At 37.5% G+C, this 17,563-nt stretch overlaps 1 protein-coding gene across 1 annotated transcript in view; it reads left to right on the forward strand.

Moving 5' to 3' along the window:
• The window catches only part of tox (thymocyte selection-associated high mobility group box), a gene marked incomplete in the record, with an annotated part of 66,735 nt that overhangs the window by 47,872 nt on the left and 1,300 nt on the right, over positions 1-17,563 (forward strand). The window contains 5 exon segments of the mRNA XM_037681544.1: positions 1,905-2,150; positions 7,217-7,441; positions 9,487-9,567; positions 9,671-10,162; positions 17,016-17,170. Of these exon segments, the coding sequence (XP_037537472.1) occupies positions 1,905-2,150; positions 7,217-7,441; positions 9,487-9,567; positions 9,671-10,162; positions 17,016-17,170 (1,199 nt within the window).

Consider the following 17,563-nt stretch of genomic DNA (forward strand, 5'->3'; position numbering starts at 1 on the left):
ACCTCCATTGCACGACTACAACTGGTCCAGAATGCAGCAGCCCGATTTTTAACCAGTACAGGCAAAAGAGAACACATTACACCAGTTTTGGCCTCACTGCACTGGTTACCGGTTCACCTTCGAATCCAGTTCAAAATACTCCTGTATGTCTACAAATCGCTGAACAGTGTCCCCCCCATCTCTCTTCTCTGCTACAGCCGTATTTCCCACCACGCTCCCTGAGGTCAGCGGACCAGTTGCTCCTCACAGTTTCAGGAACTCATCTTAAGCGCAGAGGTGACAGGGCCTTCTCTGTAGCAGGACCAAGACTTTGGAACGAGTTACCTCTGCTTGTCAGACAGGCCCCCTCCCTCTCGGTTTTCAAGTCCTGTTTAAAAACTCACTACTATTCAGTAGCTTTCAACACCAGATGATCTGTGTTTTGAACCTGTATGCTCCACACTGGTTTGTCGTCATTATCTGCATCGTTTTTATGTCTATATTCTGATTTACTTCATTTTGTATATTTGTTTGTGTGTTGTCTGTTGTTCTGTCTGTACAGCACTTTGGTTGGCCTTGTTGCTGTTTTAGGTGCTCTATAAATAAAATGGTATGGTAATTATGTTTTGTGTTTTATATTTTTATTCCATATGCTGTAATTACATCTTGTTACTTTCTGTTTGATGCTGTGATCTTTTTTTCTTGTTGTTAAGCACTTTGGTCACAGTTTCTGTTTTAAATGTGCTATATAAATAAATCTGACTTCAGGGTACGGATCCTCGCGATAAACGAGGGACTACTGTAATTCAATTAGTCAAAAGAAAAGCACACAGTTGCATGTGGATTTTATTCATCCATCCATCCATTATCTTTACCCGCTTGTTCCATTTTGGGTCACGGGGGTCGCCGGTGCCCATGTCCAGCAATCACTGTGCGAGGGGCGGGGTACACCCTGGACGGGTCGCAAGTCCATCACAGGGACACATAGAGACAAACGAGACAAACAACCATTCACTCTCTCACTCACACCTAGGGACAATTTAGAGTTACCAATCAGCCTAACATGCATGTTTTTGGTCTGTGGGAGGAAACCGGAGCACCCGGAGAAAACCCACGCATGCACGGAGAGAACACGCAAACTCCACCCAGAAAGGCCCCTGGACCGGGGTTTGAACCAAGGACCTGCTCGCTGAGAGGCAGCAGCTCTACCAGTTGCGCCACTGTGCTGCTATAAATAGATTATTTATTATAATTTTATTGTATATAAAATGTATAATATTTATTATCCTTATATTTAATATTATTTTATTATAAAATTTACTGTTTTTAGGTTATAAGTTGTAAAGATCCTTATGGGCGTGGATTTAATATTATACACATTTTTGATCATGAAAAACCTAAACAACACATTTTTTAAACAACTAAAGATAAATGACCTTAATAATAGAACTGTTGCTTTTATGTAAATGTAAAAAAACAAAAGTGCAGCAGTGCAGTGTGTAATAGAGGAATCAAAGTGTTCTCAGACTTTTTATATATAAGTATTTAAATTTCACGTGATTGACCAAAGAAAGGTACAGGTTATTGAACAACATATTGTATTTCATGACAATGTCATGAATCTTGAAAATGTCTGCATTACTTTGTAGGTTCTTGTGGGTTTGTTAATTCAAGCTTTAGCTTTTTATCGTTTCAGAATGACCCACCTTTAAGACTTGTGACACTAGTGCTAAAATTAAATACATGTAGCTTTGTATAAACTGGTCCAGCTGAAATGATTTAACCTTTTTTTTTTTGTAGCTTTGTACAGATACATTTTGTCTTCATCATCCAAGTAAATGACGTAAACTTCTTTTAAAGGACATGAAAAAATGTGAACATTCATCTAATTATTCTGTCATTATCATCACTTCCTGTCTACTCAGATGCAGCAGATGGTAAACTCGGATTCTCGGTTTACCTGCAGCCAACAACCAATCAAAGCAGCACTTGGACCAAGGAGCCAGTCGGGTCTAAACCATCAAAACCAGTTGTCTACCATCAACCAATCCCAGCTGGGGCTGAACGGGAACCCTGTTAACCACAACTCCCCCTCTCCTCCTGGAAGTAAATCCACCACACCGTCTCCAGCCAGTTCAGCGCATGAGGATGACAATGATGACGGACTCAGGGTAAACAAAAACACAGATGTATAGAGTACACACAAATACGCAGAAACACAGGACCTTCTGACTGTATGAGTCATTGTGTTACATTTCACTGAGCTGTAACAGTGAGATATGAAACTACCATTAAGGGATTATAACATTGTGTCATTATAGACCCTTCAACTGGGTATAAATGAGCCGCCTTCCAGAGAGCTGTCCCACATCAAAACAAACTGCACTAACCTGTCTCTTCTGTTTCTGGGGAAATGAAACTATTAAAATTGAACGTTTTCTTAGCAGTTGTACAGGTTTACTGGCTTCAAGACAGAAAGCATAACACAAAACAGCTATATTGTCCCTTCACATTAAAATCCTGAACATCAAAACTGAGTCTGTTTTTGTAGATATACATATGTGCACCCACACTGGCCTGCAGACCAGAGTAAACATGAGCAAATGATGTGTGTGTGTTTTAGGTACATATTATATGTAACATTAGATTTAAAAAAAACTCAGGAGAGACACAGATGTGGTATTTGAGGATGTCCTAATGACAGAAGAACAAAAATTAAATATAACTAAACAAAATGTAAATTGGATACAATTTACAATGTGGATACTTTAAAGAAAAACAGCTTTTCACCCATCATATTTATTTGAGTAAATTTTACCCACAGCCAAATGACCATAGAAAACTAAACTGGCTCAAACTGAGACAAATGTTTAGATAATGAGCTAAAAGTTGATGTAGTAGTAGCTGAATGTCATTCACATCACATATGTAGCATTAGCTATTGGAGTCAACCCTTTTTGCCTGTTAGCAAAATATTTTATAAACAACTAGATTGTTGCAACACATTTCTCAGAAATTAATTATTAGCTCTACAACTGATTAACTTTTAAAGTAAACTTCATTTCAGGGTGCTTGCTAAACCATCTACACAGCCTGCACAGAAATGGTTTCCAGTCAGTGAATTTTTCATATATTAAGCTAAAATTGTGTGCGCTAGTAGCTGACAGTCATTCAACACATACTCCAAGCACTAACATATCACGTGAGATATCAAAATATTGTGTGAGTTGCTCGTACTGTTATTTTTGAGGTTTGCCCAACACTGTTACAACTCATTTCTCATCATATGATGATCTCAGTCTGAAACACTGACATGAAAGGCGGCGGGTGATATGAATTCCTTGAAGGAATGCTTGGCCTTTAATTGAAGTTAGTGTTGTGTGTTTAAATAGACCTGTCACAATAACAAATTTTGCTGGGCGATTAATTGTCTCAGAAAATATTGCGATAAACGATAGTATTGTTTGAAAATTGACAATAGTTAGTAATTATTGTCAAATTTAAGAAGACATGTTGGTTAATTTTATTTTGAATGTAGTATCTTTTTTGACCACTGGATGGCAGTATAAGACTATTTGAACCGAAGCAAGCATTGTATTTCTTTAAGAAAAATGGGAGGGAGGCCCCTTGACGTGACATGGGCTGTCTCTTCTCCCTTTTTTTTTTTTGGTTCTCAAAATGGCGGATTTTTTGGTTCTCAAAATGGCGGATGTTCGGTGTGGTTTGAGCTCTTTAGCATAGCATTTTTCATACAAAGCTTTTAATTAGGGATGGGGCCGATCCGATCCAGTATCGGTATCGGCCTCCGATACCAACATAATTTATGTATCAGATTTTTCCGATCCACCTGCCGATATTTCCGATCCATGATGCAAGTTGGCTTCAAACTATGGAATGGATTTCCTGAACGGCGGCGTGTCTCATGAACCCAGAGTAATAAGACCCGCCTCACATTCAGGAAATTCAGTTCATAGTTTGCAGCCAGCTACAACGTGAGGACTGAGTTAGCAGCACTGTGGCTAACGGCTAACCAACTTTTCATCTAAACATGTCGCTGTGTGGAAGTATTTTACACTAAACGCCACAAAACAAGACAGCAATGTGCAATGTCTGCAGAGCCATAGCGCCACATTAAACCACATTAAAGTTAGTTTTACGATGGACATTCGAGCTCCGTGGCTTCAGCGGGGCGCTGCTCTTTGCTCAAAGCGAAAGAGGCGACTCGACCCCGGCCAGCAGCGTCCAATCTGCCCCGCTCAGTCTGCCCGTCTCTGAGGAGGGACAGACTGAGCGCGGCTGCCCCAAATCAGACTGCCTGCTTCGGATTGAACAAGAAGACGTCGCTGAAACCACAGAGCTCAAATGTTTACAGAGAAGTTGATAAACTTCATAATTAATGACCAAACACTATCAGTTGTAGAAAATGAAGGATTTCACATTTTCATACTTCCAGTCAAGATATAGTTTAACCCTCCAGGAGATATTTATCAGTACAACAGTAGACAATCATAAAAAACATATGATTTGAAAATTATATTAAAAACAAAAACAGCTACATAATAATTTTTATATCTGCCCCTTATTTAAAAAAATATAAAATAACTTTAAACAATCACTTAAATTAATCACTTTAATATCCACTTTAAAACTAGGAATAAAAAGAAACATGTTTTGTGTTAGCAGAATTTAATTCTAACTTTAAAACTTATCCAACATTAATACAACTTAAGTTGCCTTTTTGGACATGCATGCATATATTTGTACAAATTGTACTTGAGAGGAGATTATTACAGCCTCATATAAAACCAATGATGATCATGATATCGGAACTGGATCGGTATTGGCCGATATTTAGATTTAGGTATTGGGATCGGATCGGAAGTAAAAAAATAAAAAAAAAGTGGATCGGTGCATCCCTACTTTTAATTAAAAAATTAGTAAACAAGTTCTCAGCTTCTTTTTTCAGAGAAAAACAACTTTCTACACGAAAATACGGGTTTCAACCGTGAATTTTGGAGCTTCGACAAGACGGAGATTTTTTTTTCAGAAGTTGGTCTGTTAGCTTAGCTCGTAGCTTAGCTGCTTTTAACGATCCAAAAACTTGATTTTGGATCGTTAAAACAGGTTTTAAAAAGAAAAGAGAAAGGGATGGGTCAGTGAAGAACACCAGAGTTGAGCCTTTTGTCATCCAGTGTCTTCAGTAGAAAGAGAGAGACACGAAGAAACGATAAAGCTGATAAATGAAAATGAGGTCTATGATTTTCATTGATCATGTGATTAATTGATTTATTGTTTATTGTGACAGGCCTATGTTTAAGTTGAGTTATGAATATACTGCATGACTCTGAATATGACTGCAGCTTGTAACTTGGTAAAAATCTTTTGTTTGGAATTTTGATCAAACTATCCTTAAAGAGGTCTTGGATTGTTTCTTAAGTATTAAACCAGACATTCTGCCATGTCAGTCATATAGTGTTAGTTCAAGCAGCCTTTGACGCAATAAGCCTCTTTATGTTTTATCTTTCATTTACTTTATTTGAAGTTATTCTTGGCTGAATTGTCCCTGCTCGTTTTTCACCTTTACCCTTACATGTCTGGCATTTTCACAAACGTTGCCATAATATAAATATTTTACTGAGGTGGTGTTAAATTAACCGTCTTTACTTTATGAGCCTCCACAGTCCTCAAGGCTTCAGTGTCAGTCTGAAGAACTCTCACAGTTTCTGACATCATGATTTTGTTTCATCAGAAGCAAAAGCAGACGGCACTTTGACATTAATAACATGTTCCACAATGTAACTCCATGTTAGCATTTGTTAAATCTGCATTTTAGCTTAAATAAAAGCTGTAATTTTCGTATATTATTCTTGAGGTTGTGGAAAGTGTATAATTAACAGATAACTCATATGTCATAATTTAGACTCACAATTATTGGATGGCAGATGTTTCAGCCTCTAAACTGACCTAAACACTTTTGCTACTCATTTTTATTTTTGTTCCATCTGCCTGCTCTAATATAAACAGTTTTAGTTCCAAGTGATACAAATTATAATAACACATGCTTTAACATTTTTCTTAATCGTTTTATTTCCAGCTTCCTCTGTGTCGATTGAAAACAAACAACAAAATAGTCACTAATGAATTTGTTCTGTGCAGCTTCATATAAGAAAATTAGATTTTCTGCATTTCTGAAAGAAGGCATTCTGTTTAAAGCCAGATATCTATTTCTTATTCATAAATGTCAGATAAAATTTGTTCCTCGTATTTTTGTTTTTTGTATTTTTATATTGTAATCATTTTCATGAGGATTCAGCTAGCCTGTTGTGCTCTGACAAAAAAGAGGAATTGGTTGTAGAAGAGTTTTTATAAAATAACCACAGTCTGATTTAAGCTGCTGAGATTTACCAGGTATACCATGACTTCTGTCACTTGTTTGTTTCAGTCCAGACTTAGTCTTCCTACAGTTATGATTAGGGAAAATACACTTTCTATTCTTTATAATATAGAATAAAATACTGCCGTGACAGAAAAGCTCAGAGGATTCATTATGACGGTGAATATAAAGAAGCAGGCACGAGCAAAACAAACAGATCAAAGATGAAAATCTGACAGAGAACAAAAGTAAACAGGAAGTATTTATTCACAAAGAGAAGTAATGGTAAAGATAAAACCAACAAATAACAAGCAGTCTGTGAAAGTCACACAATAACACAGAAACAATAAATAAGTTATATAAAACCACAATTCATGTAAGCCCAGATCCACAAAAACAAACTATGGAAGTCAGAAAAGATTTAATAATAATAATAATAATAAAAACATTTCCATGTCGTTTTTATTTCACTGAATTTGTTTTTCACCTTCAGAAGGTGTACTTGATTGATCTTGTGTTATTAGCAGATGGAGAGTAGACCCTACTTGTTGCTGACGTGCTGTTTAGTTGTGGTCTCATGGAGGCACGAGGCGTTATAAAGATTTAACCAGAGGACTGATCAGTTCTGCAATCAAAACTCAAACAATAACAGCTGAGGTCATATAAATGTCAGAAAACGAGCAAAAGTTGCAGTTTTTGTAATAATGCCAAATTAATTTACTTTTTTACATTTTGTAGTTTTTAGCCTTTTCAGCTTTGTCCAAAAAGCTATGTCAATCTTTCTATTAATCTTTGCTTTTATTCATCCATACGTCTGTCTTCGTACAGTTTATAGATATTTGTTTGTTTGGTGCTTTTTGACAGGGAGAGAAACGTCCCGCATCAGTCGACATCTCAAAGAAACCCAAAACACCAAAGAAGAAGAAACGCAAGGATCCCAATGAGCCAGTGAAGCCGGTTTCAGCCTACGCCTTGTTCTTCAGGGACACCCAAGCCAACATCAAGGCCCAGAACCCCAACGCCACCTTCGGGGAGGTGTCAAAGATTGTGGCCTCCATGTGGGACGGCCTGGGAGAAGAACAGAAGCAGGTACAGTCCGTTCTGTGCACGGTTCTGAAGGTTCTCTCCTGAGTTCTGCGGAACATTTAGAAAACCTCTCGGTTCATTATCATCTGATTCCACCTGCTGATAGTTTTACTCAACTCCTGGGATTTGTTATAGGGAATTCCAATTGTTGTGGAAAATAAAATGTTTTACAGCCACTGAGGAAATTATAAAATCCTGCCTCTTGTTCAGATGCTTCGTTTTTGTGGGGGAAATAAAACACAACACAAAATAAATCACAAACACATAACCTAATTAAACACAATTCATCTCTCTTAAATCATACCTAAAAAAACCCATTAAAGTTATAATTAGTGACTTGGTGTTAAATCACATAGGATTTTTTTAATCATGAGGAGAATAATTATAGATTTGTGAACCAGAAAAGGTCACAGTTACTAAATGTGTTACACCTCATTTAGCTTTTCTGACAGTTTAAAATAATTAAAGCTCAACTTCACTAATAAAACCTTTTATTATTCATCAGTCAGGATTCAACTGTCCTGTGAAGTGGTTTTATAGTGTTTGAATTACTGAATTTTGCTGTTATTAGGTCTGTCACGATAACAAATTTTGCTGGGCGATTAATTGTCTCAGAAATTATTGCGATAAACAATAATATTGTTTTAAATTTGACAATAATTAATAATTATTGTCAAATTTAAGAAGAAATGTTGGTCAATTTGTTTTGAGTGTAGTACCTTTTTTTACCCACCGGATGGCAGTATAAGACTGTTTGAACTGAAGGATGGATAGTGAGGGAGCGAGCAGCGTATCTCTTTAAGAAAAATGGGAGGGAGGCCCCTTGACGTGACATGGGCTGTCTCTCTTTCCTTTTGTTCAGTTCTCAAAATGGCGGACGCTTAGTATGGTTTGGGCTCTTTAGCATAACATTTTTCACACAAAGCTTTTAATAAAAAAAATCAGTAAACAAGTTCTCAGCTTCTTTTTGCAGAGGAAAAACAACTTTTTAGATGAAGGCACGGGTTTAAACCGTGAATTTTGGAGTTTTGACAAGACGGAGGTTTTTTCCTCGAGGTCAACCTGTTAGCGTAGCTCGTAGCTTAGCTTCTCAGATTAGCTGCTTTTATCGATCCAAAAACTTGATTTTGTACAGTTAAAACAGATTTTAAAGAGAAAGGGAGGGGTCAGTGAAGAGCACCGGAGTTGATCCTTTCGTCATCGAGTGTCTTCAGTAGAAAGAGAGAAACAAAGAAACGATAAAGCTGATAAATGAAAATGAGGTCGATAATTTTTATTTATCATGTGATTAATTGATTTATTGTTTATTGCGACAGACCTAGCTATTATTGATAAATATCCCAGATCAGAACCAAATGCTTAATATTTTAGCCCTATATTTCTGCTAATAGGATTGTATCATACATAATAGAAACATATAAGACAAATCAGATTTATTTACCTTTTGTGAATTATTAGTCATTAAGAGTGATTTAATTTTTAAAAGTAACTAAAACCAAATTTCTACAGAATAAAGAGTTTCGCATAAAAAGTAGGTTGAATAGTTAATAAATAATACAATTAGATAAGGAAATAATAGACAAATAGCTAAAATCTCCCATTAGTTTGATATATTTTAATGTTAATTCTAGTTCTTTTTTCTATTTTGGATTTGTTCAAATGTAATTTTTTCCTATTTCTATCTTTTTTTCTTTGCTTCCCATGTTCTCAATGTTTTACTTCGATTGAGTGAGGTTTGATTATCAGAATTTATTTATTTATTGACATATTTATTGTACTCTATTAGTCCTCAATGGGGAAATTAATTCTCTGCATTTTTCCCATTGCACATGTGAGCACACATGTGAAGCAGTGCATAATGGTAAAAACATTTATTACAGACATTTATAAGAAGAATAGATCTCTCTAACTTAACTTAAAAATGTGTGAGCCTTATGATACAAGAATATTGTTTTATATTTATTTATTATTGCCATGATCTTTCATGATTTGTTTGTTCAAGCACTGGAGGTTAGTTCATGTCTTGAGTAAATGTTTTGTTGTTTCAGGTTTACAAGAAGAAGACTGAAACGGCTAAGAAGGAGTATCTGAAACAGCTGGCTGCCTACAGAGCCAGTCTGGTCTCACAGGTACGTGCACGCACGCACACCTTTTGGATATTCAGATATTGGTGTTTAACAGGAGCGTTCATCTACAAACTGATGAACATTCTACAACTTTTTGTTTTTCCAGAGCTACAACGACCCATCTGAGATGAAACCCCCCCACTCTTCCACTACGTCTTCCCCCTCTCCTACCTCCATGTTCTCTCCTAAACCTTCTGTTTACCCTGGTCACCCAGGCCAGCACTCCTCCTCCAGCTCACTCACCCATCCTCTTCCTCCTCCTCAACACCCAGGCATGTACATGCCCTACCCTCACCCGTCACACCCTTCCCACGTCTCAAGCCCTGGTCTTGGCCCACATGTGCCCCCTCCTCACGCCCAAATCCATCCCCAGCTCCAAGCTCTGTCCTCCAGAGGGACTGTGCCACGGGCCAGTGTCCCCCACCAGGGAGCCCTGTCCCTGGGTAACATAGCAGCAGCGTCCACCCCTCCTCTTCAGGTGAGCCCTCCACTCCACAGCCAGGCACACCTGGGAGGGCTGCACAGTCCACATCACCACCAGCACCAGCAGCTCAGCGGACACTCACTGGGAATGACCCGCGCGCCTGCCATCACACAGGTCAGACTCAGTGAACATTTCATTTTATAACTTCATTTAGTTTAGGTTTTTTTTGTTTAATTTATTCACAGGGTTAAAGTCTGACAGACGGCTGATATGATTAAATAAACTAGTCACCAGTCACAACTATAAAAACATCAGAGTCCAGAAAAGTGTTTTCAGAGAGTCTTTCAAACACAACCTTTGCTCTACTGAGAGGTTTTTCTGACTAAAAGTAAGATGAACTGAAAAATGAAACAACAAACAACTATATTCATTTGTTGCCGTCTGAGACTGTATATTGGGAGTGGTGTAATGCTTCCTGGGTTATCGGCTGTAAACATATTTAATATTGTTTTATTGTAATCGGTTGTTTAATGTTTGGGCGGCACGGTAGAGCAGCTGCCTCTCAGCAAGAAAGTCGTCAGATCAAATCCTGGCTGGAGATCTTTCTGGGTGGAGTTTGCATGTTCTCTCCGTGCATGCGTGAGTTTTCTCCATGTACTCCAGTTTCCTTCCACAAATAAAAAACATGCATGTTAGACTGATTGGTGACTCTAATTGATCCTAGGTGTGAGTGAGAGAGTGAATGGTTGTTTGTCTCTGTGTGTTCCTGTGATGGACTGGAGACCTGTCCAGGGTGTCCCCCACCTCTCGCACAGTGACCTCCATGACCTTAAAAGGAAGGAGTGGGTTAAGTGGGTGTTAAATGTACTTTTTAACTAATATATGTTTACACTTTTCATAAATATGTAGGTATGATTTCTTTTAGAAAGCCTTTACTAATATGACATTTATCATGCACTTATACTTCATTATTTACATTTTAATCCCTATGGGATGTAAACATGTTTAAAAACCCACAGTATTTATCATGATCTTAATACTTAGTGAGTAGTGTGAGCTGTAAATGGGCCGAACATTAGATGAGATGCAGTAATTAAACATTTAATTTCATCTGACTTTCTTGAGTAAAGCAGGGACTGTCAGTGCCTCCAATAAAAACAACATTTTTCTGAGTCACTCGCTTTTCTTTCCATCAGTCGTTTGTTTCCATCTGTGTCAGTTAATGGGGTTATTGTGAAACAAGATTTCCTTTAGAGAGCACCTCTGCATACACAAACAAGTTCAGACTAAATGTGGACCCATCTTGTAATTCTCATGTTGATTTGTCCGATGGACTGACGCAGATTTTAAAGTCTTATGGGGTTATGTTTCAGATGGAATATCTTTGTGTTATTTATTGTCTAAAAGACACCATATTTTTATGTGCTGACCTTCTAGAAGCTGAACTTTTTTTTTTTATTAAAATAAATACAGATGATTCAAATGAGAAATAAACAATTATTTTTTCATTGCTGTGTTTGATTTATATTTAGAAATAAATATATAAAAATAATCTAACTGGTTTAAATCTAAAAAAGCTAATGCACAGAAATGATTATGTATTTGTGTTTCAAAGAAGGCTTGATGCATGTTAAAAAGATGAAAGCAACTCATGCCAAATGTGTTTGACTGGAAAATATAAGTACTAGTACTAGTCCTAGTAAAATGTTACTTACCAGCTGTTTCCTGTCTGACCAAAAGCAGTAAACCTTTGTGGCATCATTCTTGATAAAACATCACGCAGAGGAAAAGCTAAAATACAGCAGACCAGTTCTCTCCATTTCCTCTTGTATTTTTGTTTACTATAATTGTTGTTTTCTTGTTGCTCCATTTGCTTCTTGTACTCTACACACAACCAAAATACTCACTACTGCCACCCAGTGGTGACGCCACACAGCCTAATTTTACATTTTTTAAAACTACAGTAGTTATTTCTTTCATTCAATTAACCTTCCAAGTGAATGCAAACTGGATTCGATTTTTCTTGACCTTTTATCCTTTTTTTAAATTAAATACATTCCTTGACGTAATGCATATTGCCCGCCTCCTTTACGCCAGAGATTTAGATGAAGATCTTGTGATGAGAACGACTGGAGTTCTTCACTGTAAGACTTTGGAGATCAGCAGGATCAGTATAATGCAAGTTAATGTGTTTAACCACAAAAAATATAAATGTATTGTGAGAATATTTCAGTTTTAAACCTGTGATTCACTTTTTTAATCCTTCGATCCACCAGTAGTACTGATGTTTTCCTATTTATAGTTTATGTACATTTTTTGGACTGTAAATACATCAACATACTTTAAGCTATTTCAAATAAAAATGACCTGCTTGTTCAGGACATTTCAGTATGACTTTAGATTTTTGTAACTTTTATACATTTTTAAATATATAACTTTTTTTAACTTTATTGAAAAATTTGGAAAACTGATCAAATCCTTGAAAAACTTTGTGTTCTTTGAAATCTACTTCTACTTAATTTTTAGCTACTGTTTGATTACTTTGATTATTTTAGCTAATGCTCTGCTAATTTTAGCTTTTAGCATCTGTTATGCTGGTTTTAGCTTTTAGATTTGTATTGGCTAGTTTTAGTTTTGACTAGACAGTTCAGTTTCATCTTTTTCATCAAGTTTCAGCAGACTTTCAGGATTCACACTACATTTTTACTGATGTTCTCTAGTTTTGTCTTTTGTCCATTTTGCATATTTTTACCAATAATAAGTGAAGAGGGGGAGAGAGGGAGTGAGGACAGAGTGACAGAGCTTCAAACTTTTTTTACTGGGTGAGGAGTGAGAGCTGGGGGGGGTGAGAGACAAAGAAGGCAGATGGGGTCTTTGTGAAGGAGTGAAGGAGAAGAATTTGCTCGACAATAGATGAATAGGTGAGGTAGAGGAGGAGAGGGGGAGGAGAGTGGGGGAGAACTCAACCACCTGCTGTCCTCCCCTTTCTCCTCTTTCACTCACAACACTCAGATTAACTTCCCTTTCAGCCCCTTTCTCCTTTTCTCCCTCACACACACTCACCACTACACTTTATGGTTGCACACACTCATTTTTCTATCCTCCTTTCCCCTTCCCTCAAGTATCTTATGGTTTGAGAAATGCTTACCTCCTCCTTCGTCTCCTGCCCAACCTCTTGTCTTTTTACTCACTTCCTCCTCCTTCACATATGATGAAACCAGCAAGATACTCAAACCTTAGTAATTACCCATAATGAACCTGTGACTAATTTGTCATCTTTTCACTTGGGATACATACGGAACATTCATATCTTTGTTCATCTGACAGCATCTTTGCAACATATGAAAGCACTAATAACTGATGTACAAAAGCATCAGCTGTCTGAGGAGTTATTTAGATTCAAGGACATAAATGGTCCCAATTAAAGCCTTCTCAATCACACATTTGTGTAAAGGGTTTGACTTTTTGCCCCATAAGACAACTTTAAATGTTAGTCTTAAAATGAATGAATCAGTGACCCTTCCATAATAAGTATAAACACAAACATTTTAATTTTGTGTACCGGTACGTCAAGATTTTTTACACTAAAAGAATAGTTTCTCTGTGTATATATTTAAATATCCTGACTAGGCCTGTCACAATAAACAATAAATCAATTGATGATAAATGAACAACTAAATCAACATCACAATATCATGAATCAACATGATAAATGAAAAAATATCTACGTCATTTTCATTTACCGGCTTTATCATTTCTTCGGGTCTCTCTCTTTCTACTGAAGACACTGGATGACAAAAATCTCAACTCCGGTGCTCTTCACTGACCCCTCCCTTTCTCTTTTCGCTTTAAAATCTGTTTTAACCGTCCAAAATCATGTTTTTGGATCTTTAAAAGCAGCTAATCTGAGAAGCTAAGCTACGAGCTAAGCTAACAGGCTGACCTCGGGGAAAAAACCTCCATCTTGTCGAAACTCCAAAATTCACGGTTGAAACCTGTGCCTTCATGTACAAAGTTGTTTTTCTCTGCAAAAAGAAGCTGAGAACTTGTTTACTGACTTTTTTTATTAAAAGCTTGATGTGACAAATGCTATGCTAAACAGCGAGCGTCTGCCATTTTGAGAACCGAAGAGAGACGGCTCATGTCATGTCAAGGGGCCTCCCTCCCATTTTTCTTAAAGAGAGACACGCTGCTCACTCCCTCACTATCCACCCTTCGGTTCAAACAGTCTTATACTGTCATCCGGTGGTCAAAAGAGGTATTGCACACAAAACAAATTGTCCAACATTTCTTTTTAAATTTGACAATAATTACTAATTATTGTCAAATTTCAAACAATATTATTGTTCATCACAAAATTTGTTATTGTGACAGGCCTAATACTGACACACTGTACTACCACAATAACCAGAATCAGAATCAGTTTATTATTGCCATGTCAGTGAACGAGGTTCACAAACTGGGAATTTGCTTCGACATAAGGTGCGAATAGTAATAAAGTAAAATAAAGTAAAAATTAAGTAAAAATGAGAACATTACATAAGACATAAGACCTGTGTACACCCACAAATAAAGTAAAATTAAAAACATAACATAACCATGTGTACACCCATACAATAGAAAACAATAAAAAAGCTTAGAAAACAGTACAGATGGAGTACTCAATTATAATACAGATGTAATGTGACCAAAGCAGACATTATGAGGTAGCATTATGAGTGTTCAGGAGTCCAACAGCAGAGGGGAAGAAACTGTTCTTATGGCGGGAGGTTCTGGTCCGAATGGACCGAAGCCTCCTGCCTGAGGGGAGTGGTTCAAACAGTCCGTGTGCAGGGTGAGCAGGGTCAGCTGTGATCCGACCTGCTCGCCTCACAGTCCTGGAGACGTACAGGTCGTGGAGGGATGGAAGGCTGCAGCCGATCACCTTCTCAGCTGAGCGCACAACGCGCTGCAGTCTGAGTCTGTCTAAGTATAAGTCTAAGTATATAAACTTAAGTGTTAAACTGGAGTTGTTTTCTTTAGTATTACAGTATATGGGGCAGCATTAGTTGTCTGTTTTTTAAATATATTAAAACTTTAAAAGTTAAAAAAAAAGTTTTAAAGAAGAATATTTGTATATGGGGCGGCATGGTGGCTCAGTTGTTAGAACTGCTGCCTCTCAGCGAGAAGGTTGCCAGATGAAATCTGGCTGGGACCTTTCTGGGTGGAGTTTGCATGTTCTCTCCGTGCATGCGTGGGTTTTCTCCGGGTGCTCCAGTTTCCTCCCACAGACCAAAAACATGCATGTTAGGCTGATTGGTAACTCTAAATTGTCCCTAAGTGTGAGTGAGAGAGTGAATGGTTGTTTGTCTCGTTTGTCTCTATGTCCCTGTGACGGACTGGAGACATGTCATGGGTGTCCTCCTCTCGCACAGTGATGGCTGGACATGGGCACCAGTGACCCCTGTGACCCAAAAAGGAAGACGTGGGTAAAAGATAATGGATAGATGGATGGAATATTTGTATATGGAAGATAAGCAGATGTCTGTGGTTCAATTTTATCACAAAAAGTAATATTTATCATGATAATATAAAGCATTTAAAAATATTATTGCTCTCAAAAAGCTCCTAAGTGGTTCAGTTCATATGTAAAAGTATAGAGAACGATGTGCCAAATCTGCTGAGATGAAATCAGTCTAATTTTGAAAATAGGTGATCCACAAGGTTCTGTTTTAGGGTAATTCGTCTTCTGCTCGTGCATGATTTAAAAGATTAACCTTAGAGTGGTAAAGATGTTGAGTACTAAATGTTTGCAGATTATGTTGCCTTTTACACATCTACCTGCAAAGACTTCACATTGAGTGACTCTGGAGTGTCAGTGGGTTCATTGTGAATCATCTTTTTGTCTCTGCAACATCAAAATAATCTAAATGTGTTTTACAATCCGTCTGTAATGACTTTACTTTTGTTATTCATTAGAGAGAAATAAAAATAGGAGATAAAATACTTTGTGAGGCAGCTAACCAGCTACAGCTCAAATCTTTTTCTTATTGTTTAGATATTTGAGGACAAACAATTCAGTCTGCTTTAAAAACGTGATGCTGTCAGACAAACAACATCAAGTCTTAGACCAAAACCACCACTGAAGTGGCATCATTGTAAAATACAGGAAAAGGAAAAGTTCAAGCTCGAGTACTTACCGGTAAATACTTGTTTTTTTCTGCACATAAATATACCTACGATTTGAGTCTTTTGTATTACTGTAGGCGTCTTCTCGAAACGCTGGAACCAAGTCACCTTCTGGGCCAACTTGGTGGGTTTTATGAATGGATCAAAGCAGCATGGGGGGTGTTGAATTCAGCCCACTGCTGTGGCACCTTTGTGCCACCAAGCGAGGTAGTAATAGAGCCGTAACAGTCAACATGAAAATGTAAGCCAGCGTTGGGGATGAAGTGTGATGTAGTGATGACATACTGTCTGTGTGACTACCTGGCTGCAGGATGCAAACGCCAACAATAAACAAATACATTACTGAGGAGAATGGTGACAGCGACACTTTTAGTTGAAGTATCTGGTTAAATACAAAAAGAATCACCAAGTAAAAAAGTCACATTTTGAAAACAGTATGAGAAAGCTGTCTGTCACGTGTTTAATCTGTAATGCTTCACGTCAACCCAACTGAGTTCCTCAACACACGTCTTTTCAAGTCAATTCAATTTCAGTTTATTTATATAGTGCCAAGTTGCAACAGAAGTCATCTCAGGGCACTTTTGGTTCTGATTTTATTTAAAACACTCAAGTCTTTTCTGCACGTGGTCAGCTCGATTAGTGTTTTGTTTACGGTCTGAGGAAATTTAACTGCTCTTTCTGTCTATTTTGCACTCGGTGAAAGTGACACATGTTGGCGGCTACACGTTGTCAACTTTAAAATTGAGTCAAAATTCATGTCAAAAGTCATGTTAGCAGAATACACATCTGAACATCTAATCAAAACTTCCTTTATCTCCCCCAGAAACAATAAATGTGTTTTTCATTTTTTCCATCCCAGGGCTACCCTTCATCTCTCCAGTCTGACTATCAGCCAATGGGAGGAGGTATGCTGAATAGTGGATCAGTGATGTCATCATCAGTGGACTACCACCAGCTTGGGCGTCACACACCAAACCACCACCCCTCTTTGGACTGGAGCAGCGATTACCATGGGTAATTACCAACGGGTTGGTAATAACTTTGTATTTCACAGGGGTTGAACTTATTCTCGTGTGTGATGAGTTAGAGCAAAAATCCCCAACAAATCAAGTAAACAAAATGAACAAACATGTAGTAGCAGTTCAAATTCAAATAACACTGAACACAGCACTGTTGCACTTTCATCACTAAAGTTCAGGAGCTTCACTGTCCAGTTTTTATCAGAAGTACAGATGAACAGAATTAGGACTAAAAATGTAGACAGTACAGAAACCCTAGAGAGCCACAAAATGTTGGCTGGACTGTAGCGTCTCAAAGTCTGGATACAAAAAATATATTTTTTTAACCTCCTGAAACCCCAAACACCTCTACTAATATCAAAACCATTTTGCACATCATCGACTCCCA

Source organism: Nematolebias whitei, chromosome 9 (assembly GCF_014905685.2).
Source record: "Nematolebias whitei isolate Nwh7 chromosome 9, NemWhi1, whole genome shotgun sequence".
Classification (NCBI taxonomy): Eukaryota; Metazoa; Chordata; class Actinopteri; order Cyprinodontiformes; family Rivulidae; genus Nematolebias; species Nematolebias whitei.